Source organism: Uloborus diversus, chromosome 7, assembly GCF_026930045.1.
Source record: "Uloborus diversus isolate 005 chromosome 7, Udiv.v.3.1, whole genome shotgun sequence".
Classification (NCBI taxonomy): domain Eukaryota; kingdom Metazoa; phylum Arthropoda; class Arachnida; order Araneae; family Uloboridae; genus Uloborus; species Uloborus diversus.
The window spans coordinates 68,145,648-68,164,789 of NC_072737.1; the positions used below are offsets into that span (position 1 = coordinate 68,145,648).

At 34.2% G+C, this 19,142-nt stretch overlaps 2 protein-coding genes across 2 annotated transcripts; one reads left to right on the top strand and one right to left on the bottom strand.

The window, feature by feature from the left end:
• Window positions 1–1,508: 1,508 nt before the first annotated feature.
• LOC129226724 (protein GVQW3-like) lies at window positions 1,509–2,324 on the bottom strand. The gene has a single exon (XM_054861353.1). The coding sequence runs from the start codon at window positions 2,322–2,324 to the stop codon at window positions 1,509–1,511; it is 816 nt and encodes a 271-aa protein (XP_054717328.1).
• Window positions 2,325–7,236: 4,912 nt separating this feature from the next.
• LOC129226726 (uncharacterized) lies at window positions 7,237–17,409 on the top strand. Its single transcript, XM_054861354.1, has 5 exons — window positions 7,237–7,377; window positions 13,642–13,818; window positions 13,882–13,960; window positions 15,452–15,594; window positions 16,393–17,409. Exons 1-5 carry the CDS (start codon window positions 7,237–7,239, stop codon window positions 17,188–17,190), a joined length of 1,338 nt encoding a protein of 445 aa, XP_054717329.1. The 3' UTR covers window positions 17,191–17,409.
• Window positions 17,410–19,142: the final 1,733 nt, after the last annotated feature.

Consider the following 19,142-nt stretch of genomic DNA (forward strand, 5'->3'; position numbering starts at 1 on the left):
AAACAACGTTTCCATCTAGAATTTCATTTTAAATTAATTTAAAATTGGTTGCTCTATTCTGACATAGCCTTTATTTTATCGTATGACCTTTTTTTATTTTTTACCTTCAACGTTCTTAACTCTTTTCAGCATATGAAAGTTGTTTCTTTAGCTATGTTTATTGATTGAAGTGTAAGTTTATCATTCACCGGCCTCATATTTTGGTACATTTAGGATGTGCAACTAATTATGTTTATTTTGTTGAACTTTTTCCCGTCACATGGGTGAGTTTTCGAATTGTAATAACTCTCTTTTTCCTTCCTGTTTCTATTTTTGAAATACAGTTTGTATCGTTAAAAGAACATGTTAAATTAAGATTGTTTGGATTTCTTTAAATGAAACAGTTGAACAAAAAAGATTGTTTTTAAGGATTTTAACTAAAGCTAAATTGGAATCTGATGACTTGGTATTAAATTAATGCTTATTGGTATTTATTTAGTCTCGGTGCTTTAGTTTCACGAAATCAACCAAAATATGTGTCATTTTATGTAAAAAGCAGATTGTAATTGTACATAAATATTTCAGATATAGTCTATCAGATGTAATTCATTTTAACTTGAGCACAGATTATAGTTGATAATGCATATATTTCCATCTTTTGTGCTAATTGAAAATACTCATAACTTGTATCACTAATAACTATGATTAACGTTAAAGAGATTTTTGCCAAAAATATGCTCTTCTGGTGTTTTGCAAACCTTGCATTACGCGTATTTATTTACTCCTTAGCGCTTTAGAAACTGATGTCAGAGTAACACAAAAACATCAATTGGACATCTCTTTCATTTTTTAAGTAGCCCGTGCAACGCCGGGCACGCAGCTAATGCTTTTATTAAAATTTGTAGTGTGAAGAAAATCATTAAATGAAAGATATGTTGGCATTTTTTTTCTCGAATATGAACAAATAAAATTTGGCTTTTGTTTTTGAGGCTTTTCCTGCAATCAAGGGATTGAAAATGTTTACTTCTTGGTTATTTTTCCACAGTCTGCCTCAAAATTTTAGTTTTTTTTTTTTTTTTGCTCAAACTTGATAGTTGAACACGTGTCACTTGACATAACTTTTATTTTCGAGGTAAGCCATGCGAAGTCGCGCAATATAGCTTGTATATACCTATAAGTTTTGTGTCAAACCTTATGTTAATTATGATTCTTCTTATTTGCTAAATATACAGTGCGTCCAATAGAAAAGGTGACTGATTTTAAATAAGGTACAAGACATAATTTTTTTCTAGTTCACAAGATGATTTATTCAAAATATGCACCTTGGGAGTCAATACAATGCTGGAAGCGATCGTGAAATTTTTTGAAGCACTCTTCAAATACATCTTTTGGAATTGCCCCCAATTGTCGCCATCATAGCTGCCTGAATATCTGAAACTGTGGCAAAATGTTTGCCTTTCGTTGCCAATTTCAATTTGGGGAACAACCAGAAATCCGCTGGAGCCAAATCAGGGGAATAAGGAAGGTGATCAAGCACCACAGTACTTTTTTTTGGCCAAGACGTTACGTACCATCAAGCTTTTGTGTGCTGGCGCATTGTCATGCAAAAAAGTCCATGTCCCTTGGTTTTGGTATTTAGGTCTAACTCGATGAATTCTCGCCCATAAACGCTTCAAAACACTCAAATAGTAAGCAGCATTAACTGATTCACCTTCTGGCATGAATTCCTTATGGATGATACACTGCGAATCAAAGAAAATTGTGAGGAGAGTCTTGATTCGGCTTTTTTCCATGCGCACTTTTTTTGGTTTGGCATCTTCTGGGCTCTTCCACTCCGCGCTCTGACGTTTTGTGAGTGGTTCATACTTGAAACACCAAGTTTCATCACCAGTTGCAATGTTTGCCATGAAGTTTGGATCCCTAGTGGCCGCTTGTTGAATGCCTCTGCAGGGTTCCACTCTGCAATGTTTTTGGTCATCAGTCAATGTGTGCGGTACAAAGCGAGCACAGACTTTCCTTTTTCCTAAATTTTCAGTTAAAATGAGATGGACAGTGGATTTAGGTATGCCAGTAACCTCTTCGATGAGTCGAGTGGAGGCACAACGATCATTTCGTAGGATTTCGGCCACTTTTTCAATGTTCTCATCATTTCGAACTGTTACTGAATGACCTGGTCTTGGATCATCTTCTAAGCTGTCTCTACCATCACGAAATCTTGCATACCACTTAAAAACATTCTTATGACACAGTACTTCACTACCATAAACAGTTTTAATCAATTCAAATGTTTCTGTGGCACTTTTACCCAATTTAAAACATAATTTAATGTTCGCACGCTGCTCCATTTTTTTTTCTACCGAGGCCAAGCGACTTCTTCTAGAATTTGCGTTATCACGTTTCAAACGATGTTGCGAACGCTTTGAAATTAATCCAGAAAAGAATTGAAATGTGCGTGCATTTAACACAATCATTCTTTCATAGATAGTGCTAATAGTTCCGCAAATATTAAATCACTCACCTTTTCTATTGGACGCACTGTATATGCGAAGATTTTGCATGATTGTGAATTCATGAAATCTTTAATTGAATATGATAATTTTTATGGATGCAAAATAATTTCATGATCTTTGCATCATTCCCTAACTTGCAACATAGCATGGAAATAATTATTCACTGTATTATGTCTTCTAGATTGCTTTAAACATTGTGAATGCTGTAGAGTTCTGGAGCTCAAACACATTGAAAAGGGGTTTCGTGTTGTCTAAAACATGTGAACAAAATATTCTTTTAGCAGTTTGTGCTATAACAACATTTGTTTGATAAAAAGGAAACGAGCTGATGTGTGCATCACATGACTTCCTTTTACTCCAATTTAACGTCATTTCCCCATCATTGGCAATTTTAATGTGATTCAATTGTTTACTCTTTAAATATCACCAACAGTGGCCAAACTAAAATCAAATTTAAAAATTAAAAAAATCGCCAAATTTTTTCGCCAAGTTGGCGACAAAACTTGGCGACCTAAATACTGGCGATATATTGCCAAGTATCCGACAAATTATAACACCACTTGAGTTTACATCGAAATTAACAATGATTTCCCCCCAAAAAGGGGCAAATGACCCCCTTAGAAACATCCAAATGCAACCAAAACTGAAGGTGCTCAACTAGATCCCACTAGGAGTCTACGTACCAAATTTCAACTTTCGAGGACATACCGTTTTTGAGTTATGCGAGATACATACACACATACACACATACCCACATACACATATACGCACATACGCACATACATACGTACATACGGACGCCACGAGAAAATTCGTTGTAATTAACTTGGGGTCGTCAAAATGGATATTTCGAGTGTCTGTAGGTTCCTAGGTATATATATATCCACGTTTGGTCGGGTCAAAAAAAAAAAAAAAACTCAACATTCATTCGGGGGTGAGAAAAATGAAAATTAAGGCCGATTTTTGAGTGAAAATTTTTTCTCGAACACAATACTTCCTTTTTCTAAAAGGAAGTAAAAAGAACGATAATAAAGCTCAAATTGTCAAAAAATGCTGCAAATGGCTGTTTCAAGGCTATAATGGAGCCCCTTCATTAGAGCAAAAAATGCTCAACACACAAGAAAGTTTCTTGTGATTCGACACAATTTTTTGTATTGACTTTTAAACAGCTTGTGTTCTCGGCTTTGCGCTAAACTTTTACATTCGAATTTGAAGTTGAAGTTCAAAAACTATGAATGATCTGTTTTCATTTCGTAAAGAATTTTATCTATAAAATTATATTGTTTTTCAGACCAATCAGGCAATACTATGACTGAGTATCATGTTTTTACCTCAACATCACTGGGAAGAGGATTTCAAACGTGAAGAAATAGGAAAAAACGTAACACTGCTAGAACTAATGAATGAATTACGGAAGACTTCTGATAAGTAGCAATCTTACCAAAAAAAATGTCAGAGAACAATAGAAAGAAAAAGATATTAGCTAGTTGTGAGCAAAACTGTGCCACGTGGGTTTCGATTTCCCATTGTGTGTGATGATGTAACTTGCACACACTGCCACTTGCATAGATATTTCCTCGCAGAAATCTTTCTTTTACTTTCACCCAATTGTTCCGAGAACATCATAAATCACCAGAAAAACATTTTGTATGACGTTTTGCATATTTAAAAGCCACAACCACGTATGAATTTACCGACGAAAATTGTTGAAATGTTAATTCGCAACTCCAATGAACTATAGAGGGCGCTGCATCCACTGTCTAATGGCGGATGAAAAAGGTAAAACAAACAAATGCCGCAACTTATAGCTTGCTTTGACGCTTAGTGAATGACAGTAGTTTTTCATTGTGTTTGTGGGAAGCTTTTATTTCTATTCTTCTGAAATTACATTACACCACAAACTGTCTGAAGCTTGTAATTTACTCCCAAAGAAAACACGTGGAATGGAATGTTTTACCTTTTTCTTTAGTATTGTTAATCACCGCAAGGTAGCGTATTCGAGCTCTGGAGTTGCGAATTGAATTCAGAGAATGGAACAATACCAGGGAAACGTAAAATTTTGGGAAAAAATCAAAATCATACTTTTTTCTGCATGAATAATACAAAGCGTTATAATTTCGTAAATGTCTTTCAAAAATAATTTTACCTTCAAATTTTAAAGTACTTTGGAACATGTTGTTCATAGGTATTTCAAGCTCCATCATGTTCAGTGAAACGAAGGACATAAATCATATTCTTCAAAATGAAAAAAATAGGCAAGTTCCCGTTTTTAGCCTACTTTACCGTAAAGATTTTTTTAAAAAGCAGAAAAAACATGAAAGAAGGCTAAATGCATATTAAAAGTATCGCTGAAAACAAAAACAAATATTCCAAAATAAATAAAATAAATAAATATGGAAAAATTAAAAATTGGAAAGTAGTGTTTGAGATGTAGAAAATGTGCGTCTGTCGTTCAGTCGGTCGGTTTTATTTGCTCATTAAGTGGTGAGGGTGTTCACTGTAACCTTTAGGATAAAAGGAACGATATTGACTTTGGTGCATTAAATTTTTGTTGAAATGCAAAAAGAAGTGCTTAATTGAACTTAAGTTGCAACTTATATTTTTAAAGAATTAAAGCTAAAAGTATTTATAGTGCATAAAAAACATGAAAACTTGAAAAAAAAAAAAAAAAAGCTGCCAACATGACAAAAATTAATATAAACTTAAGCTAAAAGAGACGTTAGATTTTAAGTAAAAATATTATTTAAAAAAAAAAAAAACATTTTTACTCTAAACCAGGGCCAGATTAAGGCAGGGGAACATGGGGCACGGAAGCAGGGAACTAGCATTTGGGGTGCACCAAATCTGTAGCTAAAGTTTTTTTTTTTTTTTAAAGTAAACCGAATTCTAATCGCACCATACCAAAAGCAAATTTTAAATTTAGAAAAAAAAATCTACTTTTAAGAACAACCTCTTAATCAAGTCTCAAAACCACTCCACGCTTAATATTATATTTTATTACATTTTAGATGCAATGTAAGAGATTTCTTGATATTTAGATCCTATTGCTAACAGGCGAAAGGTTGACAACATCACATAGTATAATGTTTTCGTAGTTAATAATGCAACGTAAGACATTACCACAATTAGCGTGGAAGCTGTAATACTTAAGTATCAAAATATTTCGTTAATATATAGCATAATTAAGGGGAGGAGGGACACCAAATGAAATTCGTACTCAGTATCCTCAAAAGTCTTAGCCAGACCCTGCTCTAAACAAACGCGTAGAAAGAAATGTGGAAAATGGAGGAGTTTACTTTCTAAACGGATTACGTCCAGTTTTTTATATATATATATATATATATATATATATATATATATATATATATATATATATATATATATATTTTTTTTTTTTTTTTTTTTTTTTTTTGGCTGAGTGAAAAAAATGTTTTATGCGCAACCACTAACTGTTAGAATTCCAAAATTTTCACCATGTTTTGGTAGAGTAACAAGTGACTATTGGCATAAGTCTAGGAATATTTCCTCAATTTTATCAGACCTCAATTGCCAATTTTATTATGGATATATTCCCTTTTGGTGTAAAACAGTGGATATCATCCCTTTTGCAAAAAAAAAACACGCATTTTCTAGTTTACTTTCAAAACGGATTATTTCCAGTTATATATTTTTTTGGCAAATCGAAAAAACTTTTTACCCACAAACACTAACTGTTAGAATTTCGAATTTTTCACCATGTTTGGTAGAATAACAAGTAACTATTGGCATAAGTCTAGGAATTTTTTCACAATTTTATCAGACCTAAATTGCCAATTTTATTTTTGATATATATATTCCTTTTTGGAGTAAAACAGTGGATATCATCACTTTTGCAAAAAAAAAACACGCATTTTCGTCAGAAATAAATTTTAAAATTGAAACAAAATATTCAACAATCACAATTTTTCAATTAATCACAATTTAATCATTAATTAATCACAATTTAATAGCAATATCAATCATTTGATATTAGCTTAGTAATCACAATTTGAGGTCGCGCTTACCTAACTGAAAACAGACTGGTCGCGCTTACCTAACTGAAAACAGACTTGCACAAGGCGCAAGGTGCTGCGATCTCTTAATACGGACGGGTATCATGCTTGATTGAAAATGCTCAGCCAGTGCCTCGCTCCGCTATTTTGTGAACTACTTTTGAATTAGAAGAGGCAAATTCAAATTTGGATATGTGCCCTTTTGATATGAAAGTAAATGAGTGGATACCAATAAATAAGGGATAAGTTCCACTTTGCTGTAAAAGACCTGGCGAGAAATAAGGAACTGGATATAGAGATACACCGTTTAGGTGGTAAAACCAAAGTTAACGCATTTTTTGACAGTATATATAAACCACTTCGAGAAGAAAGAAATACATGGGTCAATAAAGCTAGAAATTCTGAAAACGAAAAAAAAAAGTTTTTTTTTTTTCCAAAAGTGGTTAGAATCTGTTTTGAAAGTTAACTCCTCATTTAATGAAATTTAAAAATAAAAAAACCTTTATGTAGTGTAAATTTGCCCTGGAGTTTTTATTGGCCCGTTCATTTTTTACAAGAAGTATTCATAACAACAACATATCTATCCCTCCACAATAGAAATGAATACATCTATTTTTCGCCTACAACCTCCGCGCCAAGGTCTAATGACACACATTCCGCTTATATGCTACAGAGCATAATGATTAAACGTGTTATTAATATCCTTCATCAGAAGAATGGAAAACTGCCAGAGAGGATGCTCTTATCGGGAATTCACTTTCGCCGGTAGCAAAACAATAATCGTTCCCAACGGAATATCAAGATCCGATCTACAAGTTGTTACAACAATGCATAAGTTGGCTGAAGATCGACAGCGAGTGATTGGGACATCAATACAAACGATAAATGTCTCTGATGGTAATAACAGCTAATTGTTTGATATTTCAAACAAAGACCTTCTATTTGTCAGTGGAATCATCTGTACTGTGAGCAGCACATACACACACGGCTGCATAATTCCTTCCGTGTGCTATATTTTAGAGAATGGCCGGAAGATTGGGAGTTGCTTGCTTGTGCTTGTGTCCGGAAGTAGAGGCCAATCACGCAGGGATTTACCATCACATGCTCGGAATATGGGACTTAAGTTTTGGATGAAATAACAAAGGGCAACAAGCTTCTTGGAATGCAGGTAAAATTATTGAGGCAAACGCGAAAGAGGGTGGTATATAGGATTGAGGGTGGGATTATGTGAGGCTGTCAAATTTCTAAAATGTGAGACAAAATGTCAGTTAAAATACAGTCACTCAGGGTAAGTTTGAGCCATAATTTATCTAAACAGCTTCCTCATCTTTTGATGCTTTGTTGTATTGGTTGGGATATTTGACTCTTTAGTACAGTTTTGCTCGTTAATGTACTGGGACATAATTAATGCAAGTAAACAAATCGTTGTATGAATTCTGGAAATAAGTAAAGTAATATCAAAAGGGTAATACTGACGGTTATATAACGAGAGGTTGTCGAATTTCTTAAATGTGAGATAAAATACGGACAGTTTAAATACAGTGACTCAGGGTAAGTTTGAGCCACAATTTCATTATTTTAAACAGCTTCCTCGTACTTTGATACTTTATTGTATTTGTTGGGACGTTTGACTCTTTTATACAGTTTTGCTCGTTAACGTACTGGAGAATAATTAGTACGAGAAAACAAATCACAATAAATGAATTCTGGAAATAAATAAAGTATTATAAAAAGAGTTATATAGAGGGTGGGATAATATGAGGTTGTCAAATTTCTTAAATGTTAGATAAAATGTCAGTTTGAATACAGTCCTTCAGAGTAAGTTTGAGCCACAATTTATACATTCGAAACAGCCCCCTCGTATTTTGTTGCTTTGTTGTATTTGTTGGGATGTTTGGCTCTTTCGTACAGTTTTGCTCATTAACCCCAAAGCAGAATACTACTAAATTTGCGACGTACGTCGCAGAACAGACGCCTGAGCTGCAGAACAATTCTGTTCAAATGTGAGAGGAAAACTCAAACAAATTGTTTGCAGAAATTCTACAGATAGATATCAGTGAAATTTCTGCAGAAACCGCGGTGCAGAAAATCTGTATAAACCGCGGCGCAGAAAATCTGCATAATCCGTGGTGCAGAAAATCTGCAGAAACCGCTGTGCAGAAAATCTGCAGAAACCGCGGTGCAGAAAATCTGTAGAAACTGCAGATTTTCTACAAATATCTTCCAACTCAAGATAAAATTTTGCAGAAATTCTGCAGATTTCTTAAAATTAGAAGAAAATCTAAAATTCTTGCAAATTACGATAATTTGGCGGAAAGTTCGCGATGTTGAATTCAATAAGTCTTGTAGGACTTTCCCAATCGATCTTCATCCACTGCAATTTCCGCCACACACGTATGTTTTGGAAACATGCCAACATTGAAACACGTTCATCGCCGGAAATTGCGTATCTCGTTTGAGATTTCAATTCCTCTGCATCTAGAAAATATTTCAATTATTTAGAAAATTTTAAAGTGTTTGATTATATGCAACCCAAACTCGACTCATTTTATTTATTATTTCAGTAAATCAATTTCTTTATTTAGTAACATTATTTTAATTGCTCATAATTGCCATGTAAATTAACCAAAAAAATGTGGTTTGACACCTAGGTTCGGATTTTTATAAAATTTTGTTTCTTTGCTCTTTCTATACATTTTAGAAAGCATATAAACTATTTTTGGAGAATCTCAATCGGTTTAGGTTTGACACCCTGTTAAAGTTGTTTTTTTTTTTTTTTGATTTTTTAGTTTTTATGATCAACTAATTTTCCAAATTCAGTGCTCTTTAATTAGTCATTTGGTTGAAAGCTGTAATGTTTCCGGAAATATGAAACAATTTTGATTTTTGGCACCCAATTTGTGGAAAATGTCACGTTTTCTCGCGTACAATGCTTGAAGTACTTGCAGAACAATTTTGGTCAAATGGTTTTACGTTGCAGAACATCGTAAAATATTCTGCTTTGGGGCTCATTAATATACAGGAGCGTAATTTACACTGACAAGCATATCACAATAAATTAATTCTGGAAATAAAAAAATCAATATAATAAGCCAGCATTTCTGCATAAATTGACTTCTTTTAAGTTTAAAAGCACTCTGTTTAGAGAATTTGGTTGTGTTTACAAGTCAAGTTAGGCTTCCTTCTTTTAAAAAGAAAGGGATGGACATATTGTAGGCATCTTAGCAACGGCATATTAGGTTCTAATCAATTTCAAATACGTTAATGAGCTATTTATTTTCCCAGGAACATTTTAACACACATTTAAGAAAATTTCACCTTTTCTTAAGTAATAGCCTTTTTATTCTGCCTCCCCCCCCCCCCCCTCATCCCGCTCCTTTCCATGATACTGATTTTTATTTCAAATACTAAGTCTGAAAGTACGCCTGACGCACTGAAATTCTTTTAAATGTTTTCGGCTAATTTCAGTGCGTGAAATAAGCTTACAGAGGCGTTAGAAATATCTCTACACCGAGATATAGATACTTATTTATTTATTTATTTTTTAAGTGTACGAATATACAAAAGTACTAAATATAAGAATGAAGATCAATTCCATGAAAAAATAAATTAACTTTCCCAGGATGTAATGGAAGAGGAAAGAGAGGGAAGAGAAATGTACTACTTTGCTTTTTAACATTTAGAATGTTTGAAATTTTGCATTTAATAGGCCACATAACATTCAAGCGTAATACTTTAAGATTCCAATAGCTTTTTTTTTTTTTTTTTTAATTTCCGTGGTGCTAAATTTTATTTTATCTATAAAGAGCAGAAATGCTCTTAACTTAACGTTTGAGATGTATTTACAATTTTCAATGCGTGAAATACGTTTAGAGGCTAGAATAATGTCTTTGTGTGTGTCTGTGTCTGTGTGCGTGATTTTTTTCCAAGTGTGTGTATGTCTACCTAAACAATGAATACATATCCATAAAAAATATTACGAAATAGTTGAAGAAAAACGGTATTATATGTTAAAAAAAATATTGCTCAAAAAAATCTTCTATTCTATGGTTGCAGTGTTTGGATTACTTCAAAGACCCTTTAGTCAACTATTAAATGTAGGTCAGCTTTCTTAATATAGAAAATTGACATTGCAAACAGTGATAAATCCCATCTTCGCAAAAAAAAAAAAAAAAAAAAAAAAAAAAAAAAAAAAAAAACAGAATCAATAAAGCTTACTTTCCCCAACGCATTATTCGCTTTTGTAAATATTGTATTTAAATCTTACCTAACATCAACTGATCTTCATTACGTATTCATCACGAATAAACGTATAAATAACAGTCGCGTCCGAAGAATACAAAGAAATACCCCTTTTGAAGAACAATCGCGAAACACCCACCCTGAAGTTCGTTAGCATTTTCGCCAGATCTAAGGACAATGTGTTCCCCATTTTTTCGACTTCCCCGAAGAAGAACCGAATAAGAAATTACGCAACTATGAATAGTATGGAACACGTAAATGAACGAGCGTCATTGTTCAATGAAGAGATCAGCCTTCGTATGACATCAGAAATAGGGAAAGTGCCGACCGAGTCCGATGTGCTGTTAAAATCAGATAAGGTCACATAAAGTCATGTTGACGGCTTATCTTCAAGGGAAAGTATTTTTTGACGTTTATAGGCGATCATTTCCAACCTGAATTTACATTTATCTGTTTCACTATCGTTGATAAATAGTCGTTACTTGTGAGCTTTTCTCAGGAAAAAAAGTCGCCATTTCAGTGCATTGTTTTCGCACGAGTTTGTTGTGGTGCACGAGCCCGTTCACTGCCACTCAGAGGAGAGCAAAAATATCTTACACTTCCCATTATAAATGCTTGCTGAAGTTTTTTAGTTTTCCGTAATAAAAGAACGAGAAGTTCAGGAGGCACTGTTTTTGCAGGGGCGCTCACCTAGAGGGATCATGGCGCAGATTGCGCCATTGAAATTTTTAAGGGGGAGGGGTGTTTTGAGGAGTAATTTTCACTGTTTTGGAGGGGGGCTCTTGCTTTGAGGAGGGGAGCTTCACGCCATTTAGGGGGGTGGGTAGAGCCTTTGATCTTAAGGGGGGCACCCCTGGTTTTTGAATGGTCTTATTGTGGTGCATGAGTTCTTCTCACAGCACTGCAAAAATTGAAAAAACATCTTTCACATTGAACGCTCTCTATCCGAACATTCCCCAATGTGAACACTTCAGAATTCTGAACACATTTTGATGGTCCCGCGAATACATAAGCATTATCCAGTTCCCTTCTCTAATGAACACCCCCATAATCGGAGCACTTTTGTTTGGTCCCATGAGGGTTCAGAATGGAGATAAACTACGTACTCGTACTTCCCAGTATAAATTTCTGCTGAAGTTTTCCAGTTTTCCGTAATGAAAGAAGGGGGTGCTCGGAGGACACTGCCTTCGTATGGGCCAGTGTGGTGCACGACACTCTACTCATAGGAGTACAAAATTTGTAAAAATATCTTATACTTTCCATTCTAAATTTCTGCTGGAGTTTTTCAGTTATTAGTTATAAAGGAAGGGGAGTTCGGGGGGCATTGCTTTCGTACAGGCCACTCAGAAGAATGCAAACGGATTGCGAAATTATCTTATTATTCCCATTATACATTTCTTTTGAAGTTTTCCACTTTTCCGTAATAAAGAAAGGGGAAATTTAGAGGGATCACTGTTTTCATATAGGTGTGTTGTGGTACACTATCCCGTTCACTATCACTCAGAAGAATCCAAAATTTGCAAATACTACTGGAATAACTCGAGATCCCAAGAAACCCACTAATAAAGCCTTCGAATTATTGGTAGTTCTAGCTGGGGAAAGTTCTCACATCCTTCTTCCAGAGTTTGGAGCCCAGTAGAAAATTCGAGATAAAGGAATGTTCGAGTTATAAGATTTCGAGGTATCGAGAGTTGATTGATTTTAAGTGCTGAAGATGAGGTTCAAGTGTAACCTTGCAGTAACTATAATCTGTTTTTTTTTTTTTCTTTTTTGAAGAAGAAGAAGAAGAAGAAGATTTGCACTTTCTCACGTTGATCATTTATTTTATTAATATGCTAGCGCAGGGTGGTTCAAAATGTATGTGAAAAAAAGTTTCTCCTCGATAACAGGACACCCTTTAATATTTCTAGACTTGTGGATAGTAATATACTGCAAGAATTTTAGCTCCCTATTTCAACTGAAAGAGGGTGGGTGCTCAACCACCTCCCCCAAACTTCATACGTAAGGGGAGGGGAGTTAAAAAAATTCATTAAACTGAAAAAACAATGCTACATATCATAATATACAAGGGTAATATGCATATTACATTGCAATAAAATAATTATTTGCAAAAAACAGGTGGGGAAATTAAATCTTTCTAAATTTGTGACATTTTTTATGCTACGGCTAACGTTAAAGTGAAAGGGTATTGATCACCCTCTTAAAATTTTAGTAAGAAGCTAAAACTTTTACAGCATAATATTATTAGTAAGTCTAAAAAAAATAGGGGGTGTCCTGGACATGAAGCTGAAAAAAAAGTTTTTTTGAACCACCCTAATGTACATGTACAGAGTGTCCCAATAGCATGCGTACACCCTGTGAATGATTGTAATACAAACAATTATTATGCTACAGAATTGTTACAAAAAAGTAAAATAAGGTCAGCAAATCTAGGAACCAACAATTTAGTAAAATATTCGAATTGTCGGCCGTTGTGCTCCAGGCATAGTTAATAATAGAGGCCGAATGTATCCAAAACATTTCTAACCATTTCAATTGATACTTAGTTTTTTTTTTTTTTTTTTTTTTTCAAGTCGCATTTCTACCACAATGTTTGCAGCGCAAAATACCAATTGAAACGGTTAGAAACGTTTCGGCTGTAGCTGGACCACAGTCAATGGCTTTCAATTTGGAAATAATCTTTAAATGGCTGGTTACTACATTTCTAAACATTGCTTTCATTTTTGGAACAATCTAAATCATAAAAACTGTCAGTGCTATAGTCATTCAAAAAGTCAGTGTGTAAAGTACATTTTATTTTGACACTCTGCGTTTTTATTATCCATTCTATGAGGAATGTCTAGAAATTAAATCAATTTACACAATTGTTTTCCTCCCAGGAATCATACCGAATACCTATTTTGATATCTGCCCCTGGAGATGCATCGCACGAAATCCCCGTCAAACTGGAACTGTACGATGATGACCGTCACATCAAGTCATCGCCAGATGTGCATCCTATAGAACCCATCCACGTGGTGAGGGTGGCAGATCAGCATTACCAGCACGCACCGCCAGTGTATGTAGAGGCTCAAGATCCGGTCTACTCGGCCTATCCTGCAGAAAATAGCCCCAGTCAGCCGGTCTATCATGGTCCAGTTGCAGTGCCGGTCGACTATCCCTACGGCAATGAAGTAAGTAACACGGAGTTGCAATTAAGTTTCATCACATAGCCGACGGGATTATTTCAGGGAAATGTAATAAAATCTTTCATTTGTTTACTCTTTTTTTATTTTTTATTCTAAGAAGATTTTTTTAACACTTAGAATTAATAATAGTAAAGTTTTATAATTTTGAGAGTGACTTTCTGACTATTGCTGCTTCCAGTTTGTATTGTTTGCGAAATGTCTGAAATTTTCGACTACTTTTTCTGTCCTTCGAAAGATTTTGGAGAAAAATGATACATGAAGTTCGTACAGAACTAAACGAGCGTGCTTCTTCATGAACCAACACCACATTTGAAGCAGCAAGAAGCAAACGGATGCCAGTGGAGTTTCAAGTTTTAAGTAAAACGCGTTTAAAGTTGCTGTCCTAGGTAGGCTTTTATTGATTTTCTTTTCTAAATTATGCACCATAGCAGCACCTAGGGTTACTAGTACTATCTCTTGTCCCAAAGCAGAAAAGAGGTTCACCTTCCATTTGTACTGGTTATCTCCAAGTTTTTAATTTTAGCACGTACATCCGTTTGCTTCTCGCTGCCTCATTTCTAAAGATACCTTCTTTTAACAGAGGTGTTAAATATTTATAACTGTTGTTTCACTGCAATCAATTTGTAAATTTATTGTTAATTATTATTACATAATTATTAATTATTTATTTTATTATTTTTTACTTTTTTAATTCTTTAATTATTAAATAGTTGGCAAAAAGTTAGTGTTATATAATGTTTGCAAGGAAAATGAAAACAAAAGATTTTCCCATGACTAAAAACTGCAGTTTAGAATAATTTTAAAATTCATCATCATAGTCTGTATGAAGCTTAAATGCACTATACAAGAATAAACTTTACAAACTGACACAGTGTAGGTCACAAATCCTTGAATGAAATTGAAATATACGTACACATGCTTCATTATAACGAATTTTTCTTGGAAATATGATGCTCCACGTGTACCCCTCTATAGGGGCTCATGTGAGCAATAGAAGACATTTTTTAAAAATTCCATAAAGCAAAGAAATATGTTTTTTAAAAATCTGGAAAAAAAATCCATGGCGCAAAAAAAAGACTATTCAATCATGGGAATTTTTTTTAAATCAGAAATTGATATTATTTTCTGAGAAATTAAGAAATGAAAAAAGTGTTCTCATGTGCCCCCTTTTCCCCTACATTATTTACCCCAAAAGTATTTTAAAAAGTCACAAACACTTGGTAATAATTTCATTAAACAAATTTGGCTTTTTTAAGTAAAACAATTGATTTATTAATACACTAAACCAATGAATACATAAACTTATTTTTATAATTCAAAGTTTTGGTTCCTAAATTGAAAAATAAAATAAATTAGCCATAAAATGGGGGAGGGTTGTACACCCTTGCCTCCCCCCTCCAATCGCCGCCACTGACTGGTACCAATATTAAACCATTTTCTCTTCTTAATAAGGTTGGCAGTCCATTCGGTAATGGTATTGCTCCCGAAGACTATTATCCAGAGAACTATGGAGATCTTTCAGCCATCCCTGGTTCCCCAGGAGTAGATTATCCTACGTACTCTTACTTGCCCACAACCGGGTTTGAATGCATGGAACATACCTCTACCCCAGGATTTTATGCTGACGTAGAAACTAAATGTCAGGTAAGTAGCATCCGTATATCTTACTAATAGCATTTGCTCTGAAACAAATGTCTTTAACAAGATTATAATTATAGTAATACCTGTTGTAAAATTGTCACAGTTATAATGAGGATAGGTCTGAAAAGTTTCCTTCTTATTTCAATTTGAGTGTTGTGGCAAAATGTTTTTAAGCGTCAGATGCAATGTTTTTCTCATAGAGAACTTCTGAGAAACGAGTTTCGTATGTGTCAAGAATTTTGTTGCTATATCTATTTAAACAACATTTAACATCATTTTCTTAGAGCGGGTATTTTCCTTTTTTTTGGGGGGGGGGGTGGATTTAAATTTTTTTTACCGATATAAAAGCTTTAAAAATAATACGAAATAGTTTTTAAAAGAAACCATTTAAAATAAAAATCTTACTTATCGAATCAAAAAGATTACCCTTTTTTTTTTTTTTTTTCAAAAAGAGAAAAAGAAAAAAAAAAATTAGGTTGAAGCATGTTATTTCTCCTATGATACAGGACTAATTCTGCAACTGAAGAAAACAGTCAAATTAGACAGATGGTAACTTATAAGGGTGGTCAATTTCACTGGTTTTCTGTTCTAGAATATATGGAGGTTAAAGCAAAGATTGTTTTGTTCAAGCAGTCGGATATATAGCTGTATGTAAGATGAATTGCGTACAATGAACACTCGATTCTATTAAGTTAAATGCAATCTAAATGAAGATTTAGTCAGTTTAAAACGGTCCAACATTCCCATCAGAAAATTGATTATGAAAACTTCTTTTACTGTCATGCTTCTTTTCTTTTTCAGATGTGGCATTATTGTCAACCAGATGGACGACATGATCGCTTTTTGTGTCCAAACGGGACCGTCTTTGATCAATATACCAGAGTCTGCAACTGGTGGTTCAATGTTCGTTGTGACAACTCACTGTCCCTCTATGATATCAACTTCGATCTCTACCGGGAGCCACGAAAACTCGCTTTACAAACTTTGGATTACCACCACCAAGATTCACCATCCCTGCAGCTCTATGAAAGTCACCATGCTGAAGAGCCCTCTGTCACTCTACAAAACCTCGACTACCACAGGGAGCGATTGCTTTCAGATAGCTACCACAATGAAGTCCCAAAAGCAAGTGATTATCAATCCCGCCAGGCAGCTCCATCTTCTGCAGAAACCCCGAACAGTTTCCTTCGTCACGTGAAGGATTTCGAAGCTGGAGTTGTACACAACGTACAACCTGAGCACTATGTTCTTCCAATTCCGTCTGCCGCAAGCCCTCAGGCAGTTCATCGATATCCAGCCAAAATTGCTCCAGCGCCAAAAGTTCACCACGACTATGGAGAAAGAGGTGTCATTGACTACGATTCCAGCAACTCTTACACTCAAGCAACGCCAAGTGAAACACCCCGGATCGCCAAAAAGGAAGGCGAGAAACGCAAACGCAAACATAAAAAGCGAGTTTTGCGGAGGAAAGTAAGGAAGCATCCTAAAATCTACTCTAAACATGATGGTGAAGACATTCCTACCTACAGAGAAGGAAAAGCTACTCCAGCAGGAAAGAGATTTCGAGTTGTGAGACGGAGAAAGAGCAATAAAAGTTAAATTAATTTAAAATGTCTATTCTTTTGATGACAACTTGGAGCGTTTGAATTGGTGAATATTCTTCTTATCGTTTGTAATCAGTGATACAGCCTTTTTCTAGATTTAAAGTAAACAGATGCTTAGAAAACGAGACCGTTTTGAATACAAACATCTGTTAGAGTGCGGCTCTGACAGATGACATCAAAGAACAAAGCATTGAATGATTTCATTTGTTAAAATGAGAATAGCCGTTTGCTTTATCAATAACGATTGTTGGAGTTGTGCTAATATTAGAATTTTGCATCTTTCAACCAAAAAGTAAATCAGCTCGTCCTTGGTCAGTGGTCTTGTTCTCAAACCCATGCTATAAGTTAGCAATAGAAACACTTTTGCTCCCATGCGTTGTCGTTCAAAGATGGTGCAATGTTTTGAAGTCTATTTTTAACGACAGCGTTCCAAACGGGCTAAAAATTTTAATTTTAAAGTCAAAATCTTCTTCTCTTAGACAACTCAAACAGAATGGCTCCCCGCAAAATCGATGAAGCAAATCATGTGATATAACACCTTTTACAGATCCTTAACTAGTTCGAACTTATGTCCAGGACATCTTCAATAAATGAGTACTTCATATTACAGTAAGTCAATTCATTGAATGTTAACTCTATTGAGAATGTTGTAAAGCAAATCCAGCATATTTGATTTGGTCAAAGTATCTGTGTTCAAAGCCCTAATCAAATTTGCAGGAAAAGTTAACTAATGCATCACAATAAAATTCCTGCAGAAAGTTTCACGATATGATTTTATAAAATGTCATGATTTTTAACTGCTTGATAGTAAGTTCGTGCACGATATCTGATTTAATAAACCGAAACTTCTCGGCTACAGTATAGAAAAACCTATGCTCTAAATTTGAATAAAAACAAAGTTAAAATAACTGCACACACATGTTTAAAAGCATATAAACAGATAAATACATAAACAAGTTGATACACATTCATTTTATAAATGAATACTATCTAACAAATTTGTAAGCAAAAAATTATGTTTTGCTGAAATCAATAAAGGTAGCAAATATTAAACACGATGAAGAATGATTCCCAATTCACCGGAAAGGTTTGCACGTAAAAGTTAACTATGAGAATTTCAACTTGATCAAATGCTTTGCAATTGTCTGAAACATATTTGAACACGCAAGGCAATTGATTTCACGAGGCTGCTATTACGATTAAGAGTGCTGGGACATTACTTTTTTTTTTTTTTTTTGCAATGCATCGAAATGTTCTCGTTTCATATTTACCTTTTTTTTTAAATTGAAATGTTTTTTAAATTGATAAGTCAGCCCTAAAATTAAACTGCTCTGTTTCATTAAACTAAGGTTTCGGATGTATTGAAGTACAATAAACGATGAGTATTTTGTGCGCAAGTTGGTAGTGGAAGTCGACTCCACCTTTCTTTTTTAACTGGTAAATATTTTTCTTAGAGTTCATTTAAACCAGTCCAAACAAATTTAAATTAATAAAGCTGAAATTAAATCTATTTGTTCTGTTTCTATTTGTTGTACTCGGAAAGCAGGTCTTTTCGGTTAAAAAAAAAAAAAAAAGAAAAAGAAAAAAGAAAAAAAAAAAAAAAGGTAAAATTAAACATCATTGCAAATTAAGTAAAGTATTTAAAAAAACAATTTTTTTGATCATTTTGGTGCCAGTTTACGCCCCCCCCCCCTTCCCCCGAATCAGAAAAAATATATATCTGTTTAATTTACTGTATTTCATTTTGTATATATAAACCGAAAGCTCGACAAAGATTCACTAGCCCTCATAAAAATATAATAATTTATTCAGGGGTACTTTGCAAACCAAAGGACTTCAACACTGTCTATGTCTTCCACTTTATTAGGTTTAACTGTTGAAAGGAACTTACGTTTAAGATTATAATCTACAGTACAATTTCATTACACTTTGCGTATTTTAAGAAAT